Below are 16938 nucleotides of genomic sequence, written 5' to 3' on the forward strand. Positions count from 1 at the left end.
GACGGATCCGTCCCCATTGACCTACATTGTGTGTCAGGACGGATCTGTTTGGCTCAGTTTCATCAGACGGACACCAAAACGCTGCAAGTAGCGTTTTGGTGTCCGCCTCCAAAGCGGAATGGAGACGGAAGGGAGGCAAACTGATGCATTCTGAGCGGATCCTTTTCCATTCAGAATGCATTAGGGCAAAACTGATCCGTTTTGGACCGCTTGTGAGAACCCTGAACGGATCTCACAAACGGAAACCAAAACGCCAGTGTAAAAGTAGCCTAAAACGCATATGTGAACGTAGCCTTAGTGCACTAACAATACTCATGTGAAATGGATGGCAAGTGCAGCAACATCATTCTAGTGTCCCATTCATTAAAGTGATACACGTAAAGCAATTGCTTGAGTAACAATTGCATAATTGACTTGCTACTAAGTATCTGATGGGTACAGCAGCTGATCAAGTAAAATTGCAGATTTTATAGCTAATAGGGGAAGCAATAAAAAATGTCTAAGTGGGAATACTGTATACTTTTACTTCATTGTAGTATTAGAAGACCATTTAATGTGCATTGCAGACAGCTGAACGTACGACCAGAAGGTAGTACTGTAATTAGTAATTTAGTAATTCTTAACTACATGCAATAAACGATTAGAACATTATATTCACTCTATCTACACTTAAAAATGTTTTTTTGTCCTCCTTCCTGTGTTGTGTGCTGGAATTGTCTGCATAACTCTACAATGTTTTACTATCATTGGCTCAGAGTAGGAGCCCGCTGTACTCACGTAATGGGAATGCTCTGACGGGGCCAAGCATGAAGTACAGTGAGAATGCTGGGCCCCGTCAGAGCACTCTTTAACCACTTCAACCCCGCTAGCTGAAACCCCCTTAATGACCAGGCCACTTTTTACACTTCTGCACTACACTACTTTCACCGTTTATTGCTCGGTCATGCAACTTACCACCCAAATGAATTTTACCTCCTTTTCTTCTCACTAATAGAGCTTTCATTTGGTGGTATTTCATTGCTGCTGACATTTTTACTTTTTTTGTTATTAATCAAAATTTAATGATTTTTTTGAAAAAAAATGACATTTTTCACTTTCAGCTGTAAAATTTTGCAAAAAAAAAAACGACATCCATATATAAATTTTTCACTAAATTTATTGTTCTACATGTCTTTGATAAAAAAAAAAAAAATGTTTGGGCAAAAGTTATAGCGTTTACAAACTATGGTACAAAAATGTGAATTTCCGCTTTATGAAGCAGCTCTGACTTTCTGAGCACCTGTCATGTTTCCTGAGGTTCTACAATGCCCAGACAGTAGAAAAAACCCACAAATGACCCCATTTCGGAAAGTAGACACCCTAATGTATTCGCTGATGGGCATAGTGAGTTCAAAGAACTTTTTATTTTTTGTCACAAGTTAGCGGAAAATGATGATTTTTTTTTCTTATAAAGTCTCATATTCCACTAACTTGTGACAAAAAATAAAAACTTCCATGAACTCACTATGCCCATCACAAAATACCTTGGGGTGTCTTCTTTCCAAAATGGGGTCACTTGTGGCGTAGTTATACTGCCCTGGCATTTTAGGGGCCCTAATGTGTGGTAAGTAGTTTGAAATCAAAATGTGTAAAAAATGACCTGTGAAATCCTAAAGGTGCTCTTTGGAATGTGTGCCCCTTTGCCCACCTAGGTGGCAAAAAAGTGTCACACATCTGGTATCGCCGTACTCAGGAGAAGTTGGGGAATGTGTTTTGGGGTGTCATTTTACATATACCCATGCTGGGTGAGAGAAATATCTTGGCAAAAGACAACTTTTCCCATTTTTTTATACAAAGTTGGCATTTGACCAAGATATTATCTCACCCAGCATGGGTATATGTAAAATGACACCCCAAAACACATTGCCCAACTTCTCCTGAGTACGGCGATATCAGATGCGTGACACTTTTTTGCAGCCTAGATGCACAAAGTGGCCCAAATTCCTTTTAGGAGGGCATTTTTAGACATTTGGATCCCAGACTTCTTCTCACGCTTTCGGGCCCCTAAAAAGCCAGGGCAGTATAAATACCCCACATGTGACCCCATTTTGGAAAGAAGACACCCCAAGGTATTCAATGAGGGGCATGGTGAGTTCATAGAATTTTTTTTTTTGGCACAAGTTAGCGGAAATTTTTTTTTTTTTGTATTTTATCACAAAGTCTCCCTTTCCGCTAACTTGGGACAAAAATTTCAATCTTTCATGGACTCAATATGCCCCTCACGGAATACCTTGGGGTGTCTTCTTTCCGAAATGGGGTCACATGTGGGGTATTTATACTGCCCTGGCATTTTAGGGGCCCTAAAGCGTGAGAAGAAATCTGGAATATAAATGTCTAAAAATTTTTACGCATTTGGATTCCGTGAGGGGTATGGTGAGTTCATGTGAGATTTTATTTTTTGACACAAGTTAGTGGAATATGAGACTAACTTGGGCCAAAAAAATGTCTGAATGGAGCCTTACAGGGGGGTGATCAATGACAGGGGGGTGATCAGGGAGTCTATATGGGGTGATCCCCCCCCCTGTCATTGATCACCCCCCTGTAAGGCTCCATTCAGACGTCTGTATGATTTTTACGGATCCATGAATACATGGATCGGATCCGCAAAACGCATACAGACGTCTGAATGGAGCCTTACAGGGGGGTGATCAATGGCAGGGGGTGATCAGGGAGTGTATATGAGGTGATCACCCCCCTGTCATTGATCACCCCCCTGTAAGGCTCCATTCAGACGTCCGTATGTGTTTTGCGGATCCGATCCGTGTATCCGTAAAAATCATACGGACATCTGAATGGAGCCTTACAGGGGGGTGATCAGGGAATCTATATGGGTGATCACCCACCTGTCATTGATCACCCCCCTGTAAGGCTCCATTTAGACGTCCGTATGTGTTTTGCGGATCCGATCCATGTATCCGTGGATCCGTAAAAATCATACGGACGTCTGAACGGAGCCTGACAGGGGGGGTGATCAGGGAGTCTATATGGGGTGATCATGGGTTCATAAGGGGTTAATAAGTGACGGGGGGGGGGGGGGTGGGGGGGTGTAGTGTAGTGTTTTGTGGTACTTTACACAGCTACCTGTGTCCTCTGGTGGTCGATCCAAACAAAAGGGACCACCAGAGGACCAGGTAGCAGGTATATTAGACAGCGTCTAATATACCTGTTAGGGGTTAAAAAAAAAATTACATCTGCCAGCCTGCCAGCGAGCGATCGCTGCTGGCAGGCTGGAGATCCACTCGCTTACCTTCAGGTCCTGTGAACGCACGCGCCAGTGTGCGCGTGTTCACAGGAAGTCTCGGCTCTCGCGAGATGACGCGTATGTCACTCTGCGCAGAGCTGCCGCCTCCGGACCGCACATCTGCGTTAGGCGGTTAAACATGAGGGGGCGCAGAGGCAAGGAGGGCGCACTCACCTGGCCAGGCAGTTCTTGTCACTGCCAGGCTGTTCTTATTCAGAGCTCAGGCGCTCCCCCTGCTGGCCGTACACCGCGCTGCTGGCTGTGGGAGGAGCGCTGAAGGCCTGGGAATTTGCCCCCAGCACCGCGATGTGAGTGTGGGAGCGAGAGTGTCATCAAGGAAGAGGATAAGTATGTGTTGTGTCATTAGTACTGTGATGGGTCACAATGTGGGCATTAGTACTGTGTAGTAGCACTAGAGGAAATGTCCTAGATTACCCTGCTATACATTGGCATGGCTCAGTCTTCCTGGCCAGCAAAGCCCCGCTGCTGGTGATTTGACAGGGGCAGTCACCATCCCTTCCTTATGCGATTATTCTTTTGTTCTCCATCACCACAGGGACCTTGTTCTGGATCCATCGGACAACACGCCGACGCCAGCGACACCCTGGATGAGGTAGGACTAGATTTTATTAGGACTGGGTGAGTATCCATGAATTGGGCTTAGGGCTCTTTAACACGAGCAGATCCTGTGTGGGTAATCCGCTGCGTGAAAGCGAGCCAAGCCCCGTTGCGGACAGCAGAGACATGGAGCATTAACATTGATAATGCTTCGTGCCTCTCTGTGACAACTTTATCTCACTGTGATTTTGTAGTAAAAAGATCACAAAGAGGCACAGAACATTATCAATCATGTTAATGCTCCGTGTCTCTGCTGTCCGGAACGGGGCTTGGCTCTCTTTCACACAGCGGATTACCCGCACGGCATCCGCTTGTGTGAAAGAGCCCTTAGTGTAAAGAAAATCTACCGCCTCTGTAAAAAATGGGGCCCATAACACTCTAGTTACGCCACTGGTAGGAGCCATAATCAGTTCCATCTTAACAGGAAACAACCCCCCCACACACACACACACACACACCTTCAGTCACAGGAAGCATACCTGGTGTACTTTTTGGTTTTCCATGTTAAAAAGACCTGTAACTTTTGATAAGTCAATTCACACACACGGTATGTACTTGGCATTTAAGTATATTTCATAGCACTGAGCAAATGTTCTTAGATGTGTATTCTGATAAGAGCAAGTTATTAACAAGCAGGGGTTTGACCGTAGGACACCCACTGATGACAAGAACAGGGGGTCCCATGCCTCCAAATGGAGCGGCAGGTCAAGCAGGATTATTGCACTCCATTCATCTCCATATGTGTACTGTTAATAGATGACTACAGTTGCTTGGGTATCTCCAGAAGTCTGACTGACTTTGAATTGGTGGTGCACATGCTCGACCATCACCTAATTTTGCCAATCTGACATGGGTCACTTTATGTGGTAATAACTTTGGAGTGTTTTTTCGTGACACATTGTACATCATGTTAATGGTAAATCTGAGTCAATATGTTTTACCTAAAAATACCAAATTTACTGAAAATGTGGAAAAATTCACTGTTTTCTAAATTTGAATCTCTCTGCTTTTAAGACAGATTGTGATACCACATAAAATACTTAAAGTAACATTCACCATATGTCTACTTTATGTTGGCATCATTTTGGTAACGTCATTTTATTTTGTTAGGCCGTTAGAAGGTTTAGAATTTTTGAAGCAATTTTTATATAAAATTTCCAAAATCAACTTTAAAGGGCCAATTTAATTCTGAAGTCACTTTGAGGAGCTTGCATAAAAATAAATTACCCATAAATTACCCCATTTTAGAAACTACACTCCTTAAATTATTAAAAATAGATTTTAGAAATGTTAACCCTTTAAATACTCCACAGGAATTAAAGCAAAATGAAGGCGATATTTGAAAATTTCACTTTTTTAGCAGATTTTGCATTTTAATCAAATTTTTTTTCTGCAACACATCAAGGGTTAACAACACAAACAACATAATATTTATTACCCCGATTCCGCAGTTTACAGAACCACCACATATGTGGTCGTAAAGTGTAGTATGGGCACACAGCAGGGCTCAGAAGGCAAGGAAGGCAGATTTAGTTAGAATGGTCTTTTGGGAGCCATGTTTGCATTTGAAGAGACCCAGAGGCACCCCTACAGTGGAAACTCCCAAAAAGTGACCACATTTTGGAAACTGCACCACCCAAGGAATTTGTAGGGGTGTAGTGAGCACTTTATGCAGGCTTTTTATAGAATTTATAACATTTGGCTGTGAAAAGGCCCAAAGTTTCTATTTTCACAAGTGATAAAAGAAGAATATCACCCCACAAATTGCTACCCCTTTTCTTCCAAAAACAGTAACACCCCATTTGTGGTTATAAACTGATGTTTGGGAATACGCCAGGGGGAAGAAGTGGCATCAGGATTTTCCATCAAGGAATTTCCAGAATGGTTTTTATTTTTTTGACTTAGCTGTGTAAAGGCTTATTTTTAGTGGGACAATCTGTAGTTTTTATTGGCACCCATTTTAGGATACATTTTGCTTTGATCGCTTTTTATCTCATTTTTTTGGACGGTGAGGTAGGCAAAAATTGAAATTCTGTCTGTTTTTTTTTTTTTTTTTATGACTGGCTCACCATGTGGTATGATACAAGTTTATTCTGCAGGTTGATATGATTATGACGATACCGAATTTAGATTTTTTCATGTTTTACTACTTTTTGCATAATAAAATCCTTTTTATAAAAAATCTTTATATTTTGCATCACTATATACTAACATCCATAACATTTTTATTTTTCTGCCAACAGATGTCTGAGGGCTTGATTTTTGCAGACAGACTGTACTTTTTATCGGTACCATTTTTGGGCACATAAAACTTTTTGATGACTTGATATGTTTTTTGCGAGGCGAGGTGACAAAAATAGCTGTTTTGGGGGGTATATGATATGATATTTTTATAGAGCCAGTTCGTTACAGACGTGGCAATTCCCAAAAATAAATAAATCATGTTTTTGTATTGCCATTTTCTTAGAGCCATATATTTTATTTTTTACATTTTTCTAGCTACAGTCTTGTGTTAGGGCTTGTTTTTTGCAGGGTGAGGTGACATTTTTATTGACAGACAACTTTTTGATCTCTTGATATGGTGTTTTTTGAAAAGCAAGGTGACAACACCCCATAAGGTCATACAAGAACTCCGGGTGACATTTAACATTTTTTTTCTTTTTTAACTATTGATTTCTCCTGTAACTGGGGCTGATATAGTTGCCCCAGTTACACAGGGGGAATACAACCTCCTGAGAGGCTGTACAGCATTATACAGCGCTGTACATCATCACTGCAGGGCTGATTGCTGTTTTAGGAAGACCCGAAAGCTCCTGCACGCTCACATGACCGCCGGGACGGAACAGGAAGCATGGGGGAACAATCCCTGCCTACTCTATGGGGTGCCCTGCTATCACTGACAGCAGGTCCCAGCACAGCAACTGCACTATAAATCCTGACCCCTAGGACTTTTATAGTCTATGGGCAGTCGAGAAGTGGCTAAACAGACTGACAAGGCTTCATTCTTGTGATCTAGAACAGTTATCCGCCATCCATAACTTATTCTAACCAGAATACCCTTTCCGCTTACATTTTAAATTTTCTTTCCATGTGATATTACATAATGAAAATAATAGCAACAAATTTAAGGCAAATCACAGTGAAAACAAGAAGCCCAAATTTCTAATACTCACATGTAACTCTAAAGATTTTAAGCTGAGGTCTGCAAATGCATCTCCCAATTGCCTCTGGGTCTGCACCATCTGATAAAGCTGTGAGGAGAGCGTCTGCGCCAGCTTTAATATATACTCATACTTCTTCTTGTTGTCTCTCAGAATTTCTATCTGTGCTTCTAATTCCAGGTCAACTGTTCTTGAGCCCCGTCCTAGCTTCTCTGAGAGGATCTGCCTGGTGCACTGCAGGGGTACAGATATTTACAATTCAGAGAATCCAACAAAATAGCGTTCAATCAGTTTTACACCATTTACATAGTAAACTACATTTAAGGGTGTATTAGACACCCTGACGTTGCAAGCGATTGTCAGAAAGGAAGTGTTCCCTCCCGGCAGTCGCCATATAGCTAGCTATGGCTATTACATGCAGAAATATTCTCCACAACATGGTGAGGAGTGGTCGCTATGCCATTGCTCGTCCCCATGCAGGACGTAGGTGTTCCAGCTGTAGATCGCGATCACAAAGCACGAAATGCCGCTGGCAAATCCAGATCTTTGAAAGGGGTTCTGCACTTTGTTTTAACTGATGATCCAGTAGCGCCGCGGCCTTCTCACTGTTTACGGCTGGCCCACTGACGTCACGACTAGTATAGACTGCCAGATAATCGCTAATGAACTACGAACGCTCGTTAGCAATTGTCAGGCAGAAAATCTGCCCGTTTAATATGTACTTTAGCTACAACATGTACTTATTGTAGTATTTACCGTAATAGTAGTAGATTTAAAGAGGACCTGTCATCTCTCCTGACAAATCTCTTGTAATAAATATGTTCCCCATAACAGAACAATACTTTTTCAGAACTCTGCATTGCACCATTACTCTGCTATTCTTACCAGAAATGTATGATGAGTAAATACCCAAATGGACCACCCTTTAGCACAAGTGCAATGTGACTTCCCCCATTTCAGTGAAAGTGCACCTGAGAATAATTGGCGTGGAGTTGTGTCTTTTTTTAAAAGTCGCAAATGATAATTGAGATGAAAAAGTGATCTACAAGGAACACACACCCAAGGTGGTGCAGTATGGAAATGCAAATGTAGCAAAATTTAGCTCAGCAGCATTCGTGCACCAGTACTTGTGACATTTTAATGCCAAAAAACTGGCATCACACATTTGATAAATGTCCCCCTAAACATGTGCAGAATCATCTCCTACAAAGCTCCGCTCCTCCTTTATAACATGGTGCCTGCAGATAAGACTGCATTTTATGGTGACAGGTTCTTTCACATTGCAGATCCACCCAAAGTTCCTGGTTTGGCGCTTAACCAATGGAAACCATGGGCACATGCACTAACAGATGCCAAAAAAATGGCACTTGTCCAAATAAGCAGCCAAAATATCTATATATCTATCAGCTCTGTATGAAATAACTCAATGTACTGCACTATTCCAGAAGGTAAATAAAAAAAATAAAAAAAACAACACAGATACCAGCCTGATGGAGGAAGCAAAAACGCTCTTTTGGCATCTGTCAGTATAATGGGGCCAATAGGTCCATTAAATGTCTGAGCCAGGAGCTTTCGTAACGCATATGCCAAAAATATACTGCAGGCAAGGTGAATAGTATGGGGTCTTCAGGCTAGTGATGTAAATAAGTGAAAAAACAAGAAAACAGAGCTCATAGTACCAAAAGTAAAAATATTATTTTATTGTAACATGATTAAAAAGTATAAAGCAATAAGTGATATGCCGTTAAAAAGTGAATGGAAGCAGAAAAAGAACACCATCATGGGATAGCACACATGTCAAATGTAAAAAATAATGATCAATGGAATAGATTATATACAGTACAATGACCAGCCAATGACCAAAAAAAATGCAGAATAAATAACAGTTGAGTCAGCAATCAAAAGAAAACCTAGACGGCAAAAACTGGAACAGGGTTTGCGTTGCAAGTGCAGCATAAGTGAAATAAGAGCAAACCTCAGTAGTGACTTATACCTAGTTACTACTGAGGTTTGCTCTTATTTCACTTATGCTGCACTTGCAACGCAAACCCTGTTCCAAGTTTTTGCCGTGTAGGTTTTCTTTTGAATAAAATGACGACATGTCTGACATTTGTTCCGGCAGCCTCTCGCCGTGTGCTGCCATGTCTACACCGGAACCCCGCCCCCATTATAGTCAATGGGGACGGAGCGGCAGTCCGGGGGCACACAGTCACTAGCGGCAGGACGGATCAGGCAGGCTGTTCACCTGGCGGTGACTGTGTGCCCCCGGACTGCCGCTCCGTGCAAATGGAGAAAGCCGGAGATGATGATGTCGCCTACTTCCTGCTCATATAACTTATATGGGCGGAGAGGCAACCAGAACCAGGAGCAAACCGGAAGATGCAGAAGCAAGGCAATGGACAGGACATGAAATGTCAAAAAAGGTCATGATACTGGATTCCAGATCTGTAGAGGTTATATCAGTAAGGCCTAATGCACACGATCATATGGCTTTTTCAGTATTTTGCGGTCCGCAAAAATCTGATCAGCAAAAAAATTTTTTTTTTTGGGCGGACCCATTCAATTTAATGGTTCTGTATACAGAGCGCAAAAAACGGAACGTAAACGTAAAAAACAAAAAAAAAACAAAAAACAAAAAAAACCGTGTGCATGAGGCCTAAATGAGTGATCATGGAATACCATAATATAAGAATGAATAAAATTTACGTATATAGTACTGTCCAAAGCAAATTTAGGGATTCTCAACGTGTATAAAAAATAAATAAAAAAAAGGCTAATTCTCTGTATTGTCAGCTCTGGCAAAGTCTTGAATGATGGCTTTGTACAGTTCCAGGTGCATCTGAATATAAAGCTTTTATTACAAACATAAAACCAATAAAGAGACAGATCCACAAATAAAGGGAGCCGATCGCAATACTATACACACCTTGTATGTATTTAAACTCCACCTTCTCACTAGTTCTAATTTTTCAATAGCGGTACTTCTTGGTTCTTCAGCGAGGACAACTGGGCCACTTCTCTGCTGTATTATCTGCCCTTCAGCTGTGGAAACAAAAGACACAAGGACAATAAATAAGCGTCTCAGCGCTCATTACTACTCTGTCATGGAACTGCACAGGTTAGGCACTTTGTGCGAAGAATCAGTTATACACTTATAACCGTCTTTGTACTTACACCAGCCCCTTATCGACTGCTGTATAGTCTTTTTACAGTGGTCGTTCGACTCATTTCTGTCGCATCGCACTAATCGGAGACCAATAAAGTTTGTGCATGGTATTTAGCCTCTTTGATGCCACAGTTAATACTGAACACAGCATCTAAGGTGTGTGATGGGGTGGGGAGGTACAGAGCCCCCTGTTAACCACAATGCAAACAGGGAGAGAGAGAGAAAGGTGCTTTGTTAGGGTAGCTGGGGCCTAACAAGGTCCCTTGGTCTGCAATGAGCACCTGCCATGACCTGACCTAAAAGCACTGGTAGGCAATAATGCTTTACAAAGCAATGCGCTAAAAGCATTACAGAAGTGCTCAAGGTGGACACACTTTTTTAATAAAAATTAACCCTTTCAGGACCAGGGTATTTTCCATTTTTGTATTTACATTTTTTAACTCCTTGCCTTCCCAGAACCATAACTTTTTTTTATTTTTCCGTTCAAATAGCCATATGAGAGCTTGTTTTTGTGTTGTACTTTCTAATGGCACCGTTTAATATTGCATACAATCTAGTGGGAAAAAAATCCAAATGGAGTGGAATTGGGAAAAAAAACATAACTCCACACTAGTTTTATGGGTCTCATTTTTATGGCTTTGACCATGTGGTAAAGGTAACCTGTTCTCTTCATTCTCCAGTTTAGTACGATTACAGCGATACCACATTTGTATAGGGATTTGTTTCTCCAGAGATAATCAGACTATTGCAAAGAACGAACGGCTCCTCCGATCTCCAAGCAAAAAAGCTTTTCAGGCCTTGGGAGCGCTGGGCTCCTGAGGAAAGCTGATGTCTGCGGTTTAAAACATATGAAACCCGGTGGCTATGGCACTTGCTGCGCTCGGAGGTGGGTGCCATACTTAAAGACCTGACTTCTGCTGCATATTTATGGTGAGTGGTCAGGAAGGGGTGAAAGGGGTATTCTGGTTGCTAGACGTTATCCACCATTCACAGGATAGGGAATAACTATTAGATCCATACGGGTCCTAACGCTGGGACCTCTACTGATCTCGAGTGCCAGGTCTCACATGCGCTTGGCCACTCCATTCGGAGATAGCAGAGTACATGGTTCGTCTATCTCCGGAAACCCCATAGAGCTGAATGGAGCAGCCGCAAGCATGCTAGACCGGCTGCTGCGTCCCTATCTCATGATCGGTGGGGGTCCCAGAGGTAGGACTCCCACAGATCTAACACTATATTATATATTCTCTCACAGAACCTTTCTCAAGCCAAGTGAATTCCAAAGTGCAAAAATGTATACATCACATAATTAATCACAAATTGATGCATGTTTAAAAGTACATGCCCCTCTGTCGTTTCCAATCAGTGTCGTCTTGCAGCCTGTTCAGACTAGATGCTAAGTCCATGTCAGCCAGATCTCCATTACAACTTGATTAAATCCAGTGGTATATCAGTGTCCATGATTGCATATAATAGTTACATACTTCTGCATCATTACAGGAGTACATTATTTCATGTGCTAAGTGCTATTCATATTAAAAACACTTGGCCACAACATATATAAAGACTCACAAGGGCATATCACAGGCTGAACACTCCACCAAGGGCTGTAGAACGGGGACATATGTGGCGCACACCAGTCAGTCATACGCGCCAAAACCTATGCGTCTTCCTACTCTCAATGCGCATACGCCGCCGTCCCATATGTCCGCTCACAGCCAGCGCCATCTTAAATAAGGGCAAACTGATGGGCAAATGAACAAGAATCCATTTGTGGAAGTGGAGTCTGATGTTCTCCTTTAATTATGCATTCTTGTTCATTTTCCCATCAGTTTGGCTGGTGTGCACCACGTATGTGCCCGTTCTACAGCCCTTGGTGGAGTGTTCAGCCTGCAATATGCCCTTGTGAGTCTTTATATATGTTGTGGCCAAGTTTGCCTTGCTTCTGCATCTTCCAGTTTGCATTAATTGGTGATTATGTGATGTATACATTTTTGCTCTTTTGGACTTTGTAATTCACTTAGCTTGACAAAGGTTCTGTGAGAACCGAAACGTTGCTGTGTGATGTGTGAATAAAAGACAATTTTTTTTTCACGTTTTACAGAGGGGTGCCTTGGATTCCTTCTACTTACTGTATTTTTCGCTTTATAAGATGCACTTTTTTTTCACCCAAAAGTGGAGGGAAAATCTTATAAAACTAAATGGTATGTATTAGGAGCGGGGAGCGAAGCGCCGCAAGGACACAGGTAATACCTACCCTCCATGATCAGCGCCGTGACTCCTCTTCAGCTGTCGTGTTCCCATCTTCCCTGCCTGTGCTGCACTGCCCTGAACCCATACAGCGTCAGGACGTAGTGTGCGCACTATGACCTGACGCTGAACGTAAGGAAGGGAATATGGGAGCGCGGGAGCTGAAGAGGAGCCACGGCGCAGGACACGTAAGATATTTTTTTTATTTTAGTTTGATGGGGGTACTGATGGGCTATTCTGAGGTCTGATGGAGGTCTGAGTGGGCTGATATGAGGTCTGATGAAAAATATTTATTTCTTATTTTCCTACTCTAAAATCTGGGGTGCATCTTATCAGGTGCATCTTATAAAAAGAAAAATACGGTATATCTACACCCGTGATCAAGGGTTTAACACAGGCACCCGCCACAACATAGGAGTGATGCCCCATTTTCTATATCTATATACAGTACAGACCAAAAGTTTGGACACACCTTCTCATTCAAAGAGTTTTCTTTATTTTCATGACTATGAAAATTGTAGATTCACACTGAAGGCATCAAAACTATGAATTAACACATGTGGAATTATATACATAAAAACGTGTGAAACAACTGAAAATATGTCATATTCTAGGTTCTTCAAAGTAGCCACCTTTTGTTTTGATTACTGCTTTGCACACTCTTGGCATTCTCTTGATGAGCTTCAAGAGGTAGTCACCTGAAATGGTTTTCACTTCACAGGTGTGCCCTGTCAGGTTTAATAAGTGGGATTTCTTGCCTTATAAATGGGGTTGGGACCATCAGTTGCGTTGTGGAGAAGTCAGGTGGATACACAGCTGATAGTCCTACTGAATAGACTGTTAGAATTTGTATTATGGCAAGAAAAAAGCAGCCAAGTAAAGAAAATCTAGTGGCCATCATTACTTTAAGAAATGAAGTCAGTCAGTCCGAAAAATTGGGAAAACTTTGAAAGTGTCCCCAAGTGCAGTCACAAAAACCATCAAGTGCTTCAAAGAAACTGGCTCACATGCGGACCGCCCCAGGAAAGGAAGACCAAGAGTCACCTCTGCTGCGGATAGAGTGGCCAGACGTCCGGTTTTAGGCCGGACAGTCCGGTTTTCAGGCTCCCTGTCCTCCGTCCGGCGCAGTGCCTGGACGGACACAGGGATGTCCTCCTTTTCAGTAGCTCACGTCTCAGACAGCAGCATTGTGCTGTCTGAGCGTGAGCTGCAGCAACTGACCGAGGCTTCTCTCACCCCCAGTCAGTCACTAGAGCCGCAGATATGGCTCCCTGTGGATGACTGAGGGGAAGAGAAGCGCCCCAGCTGCCCCTGTTTACCTTCCATTCACAAAATTCTTCCCTCTCCTCCCCCGTGTTTTTTCCAGCTGATGGTGGGGGCGTGGCTTCACTGGCATGGGGGCGTGGCTTTATGTGGTCTGGAGGCGTGGTTGGGTCATTGTGGGAGTGGTTTGGGCCGTTCCGGCTTTCTAGGGTGAAGCCAGTGGCCACCCTAGCTGCGGAGGATAAGTTCATCCGAGGCACCAGCCTCAGAAATCGCAGGTAAACAGCAGCTCAGATTAGAGACCAGGTCAATGCCACACAGAGTTCTAGCAGCAGACATCTCTAGAACAACTGTTAAGAGGAGACTGTGTGAATTAGGCCTTCATGGTAGAATATCTGCTAGGAAACCACTGCTAAGGACAGGCAACAAGCAGAAGAGACTTGTTTGGGCTAAAGAACACAAGGAATGGACATTAGACCAGTGGAAATCTGTGCTTTGGTCTGATGAGTGCAAATTTGAGATCTTTGGTTCCAACCACCGTGTCTTTGTGCGACGCAGAAAAGGTGAACGGATGGACTCTACATGCCTGGTTCCCACCGTGAAGCATGGAGGAGGAGGTGTGATGGAGTGGGGGTGCTTTGCTGGTGACACTGTTGGGGATTTATTCAAAATTGAAGGCATACTGAACCAGCATGGCTACCACAGCATCTTGCAGCGGCATGCTATTCCATCCGGTTTGCGTTTAGTTGGACCATCATTTATTTTTCAACAGGACAATGACCCCAAACACACCTCCAGGCTGTGTAAGGGCTATTTGACCATGAAGGAGAGTTATGGGGTGCTGCGCCAGATGACCTGGCTTCCACAGTCACCGGACCTGAACCCAATCGAGATGGTTTGGGGTGAGCTGGACCGCAGAGTGAAGGCAAAAGGGCCAACAAGTGCTAAGGATCTCTGGGAACTCCTTCAAGACTGTTGGAAGACCATTTCAGGTGACTACCTCTTGAAGCTCATCAAGAGAATGCCAAGAGTGTGCAAAGCAGTAATCAAAGGAAAAGGTGGCTACTTTGAAGAACCTAGAATATGACATTTTCTGTTTTACACTTTTTTGTTATGTATATAATTCCACATGTGTTAATTCATAGTTTTGATGCCTTCAGTGTGAATCTATAATTTTCATAGTCATGAAAATAAAGAAAACTCTATGAATGAGAAGGTGTGTCCAAACTTTTGGTCTGTACTGTGTATATATATATATATATATATATATATATATATATATATATATATATATATATATATATATATCTCATTATTATTTTTATATTTTTTTCTTCATTCATTCACCATAAAAAAAATATAAGCTAATTATATGTACATGCAAAAGAAACTTAAACCCACCCGACACAAAAACCCTATCTATATAGCTATATCAACGGAAAAAAGAGACAAAACACAAAACAATTGCTTGGTGTTTAAGGCTACTGTTGAAATCCGGCAGGCTGTTCTGGCAGAAGAACAGCCTGCTGTGTTCACCGTATCCGGCACAGCCGGATAATGCCACACGGAAGACTTTTCGTCCGGTAGAAAGCTGGCATTTATGCAGAAAGCAGCTGGATCCCATTATAGTCAGTCCACCTATGCCACATACGGTGAACGCCAGCAATTTGTTTCTCTGCTAGTACAGCCTGCCATATTACAAAATGCAGATGTGAAAGTAGCCTTAGGTTCAAAACACATGGAGGATTAAGGGGTTTATAAAAAAAAATAAAAAATTGTCAGGAAATGACTACCAATTCCTAAGATCTCTGACACAGGGAAATAATTTAGTCAGCAATGGAGGGGGTCCAGCAGGTTTACAAAAATGCGCACCCCATTTGTTCTGGGAACTGGTGCTGATCCAGCTCACAGACCACTACTCATAGTAGTACTCACCACTGATTCTCTACAAATATATTCCAGTGGCTTCTAAATGGTACAAGATACTTTAAATATGAAAAATCAAACATGCATTCATCTTTGATCAAAAGGCATACATTTAATCACCCAACCCAAACAATAAGGTTATTTTATCGTGTTATTTCATTAGTGCAAATTACCAGGAAACAGTCATCATTGTAACCGCCAGCAAACACGGGTAAATAAGCTGTAATTGTACCATCATGATTTATTTTCCAGAAGCGTTTTGTAAAGCAACATCACCTTGCTCAATGCATATACCTCTCATTACAAGGTGTATCTACCACTTATGGCCTCCACAAAAGCACCATCCATGGACCAGTTTCTTGACGGACCTACGACGCAGAGTTAACGCGTTATATTCTATTGTTAAAAATGACAAGTAGCTTGTGCATGGTGATTCCTCTCTCCTGGTGGATAGAATCTAGGGAGTTCTTCACCCCTAATGATGTTATCCACATATCACAGTGCAGTATGTATTGCAGAAAGTGATGTTGCCTTTAGACATACAGAGATCAAAGATTAATATTTTAGATTATTCGCATGACATTAAAGCACACAAATACGACAAGAATAATCAGGATGTTATCAGGGAAGTAAAGGGGGTTAGTGCAGCAGCTCTGGGGGGCTATCCAGCTGTTTGCAGTACCTGACGGAACAATGAAATCATCTCCTTGTCCAGCCAGTCTGCTAGCTGCAGTGCTGCTGGGAGAAATGACTGGAGACCTGGGACTGGAGAAGGATCCTGGAGACAAATCGCATGGAAATTAACATATGTTAATACATACATTTGTAAAATATGAAAGAAAAGCATTAAACCGGGATGTGAAATGTTACTAAATAACTGCAAGTCGTATAAAAATAGAAGTTGCAGACGGACCCTGAAGGCCCTTTAACACGGGCTGATGTTCATATGAACATACATTCCCAATCAGTACAAGTCGGGCAATCAGTTGACTTGATTGTTAGTAGCACATCTCCCTGTGGAAACAGGAGACGTGCAAACTAGATGGGGCCAAACAACCTTACGATCATTCATCCCATACAATACGAAGACCAGTACATTAAAATGTCACTGACACGCTATATCGTCGATCAGTGCTCGTCTATCAGAAGATTTTCTCAAGCAAATGGACCTTGACCAGTTACACTGTTGGGCTTCATGCACACAGCAGTTTCAGTCAGCAAACAACGGATCTGCAAAGAATGGATACCTTCCATGTGTATATTCTGCTCTTGTC

The 16938-nt window shown here is 42.3% G+C and overlaps 1 protein-coding gene across 3 annotated transcripts in view; it reads right to left on the minus strand.

Annotated features, from left to right (window-relative positions):
- The window catches only part of ARFIP1 (ADP ribosylation factor interacting protein 1), a 183831-nt gene that overhangs the window by 57621 nt on the left and 109272 nt on the right, over positions 1-16938 (minus strand). For 2 of the 3 annotated variants that reach the window (XM_044300343.1, XM_044300342.1), the window contains exons 4-6: positions 16347-16442; positions 9986-10101; positions 7072-7293 (exon numbers count right to left, since the gene is read on the minus strand). In XM_044300343.1, coding sequence (XP_044156278.1) covers positions 7072-7293; positions 9986-10101; positions 16347-16442 — 434 coding nt within the window. The remainder of the gene's footprint in view (positions 1-7071; positions 7294-9985; positions 10102-16346; positions 16443-16938) is intronic. The other variant, XM_044300344.1, reaches the window with a different exon arrangement.

This window comes from Bufo gargarizans, chromosome 1, assembly GCF_014858855.1.
Source record: "Bufo gargarizans isolate SCDJY-AF-19 chromosome 1, ASM1485885v1, whole genome shotgun sequence".
In the NCBI taxonomy this organism is placed as follows: domain Eukaryota; kingdom Metazoa; phylum Chordata; class Amphibia; order Anura; family Bufonidae; genus Bufo; species Bufo gargarizans.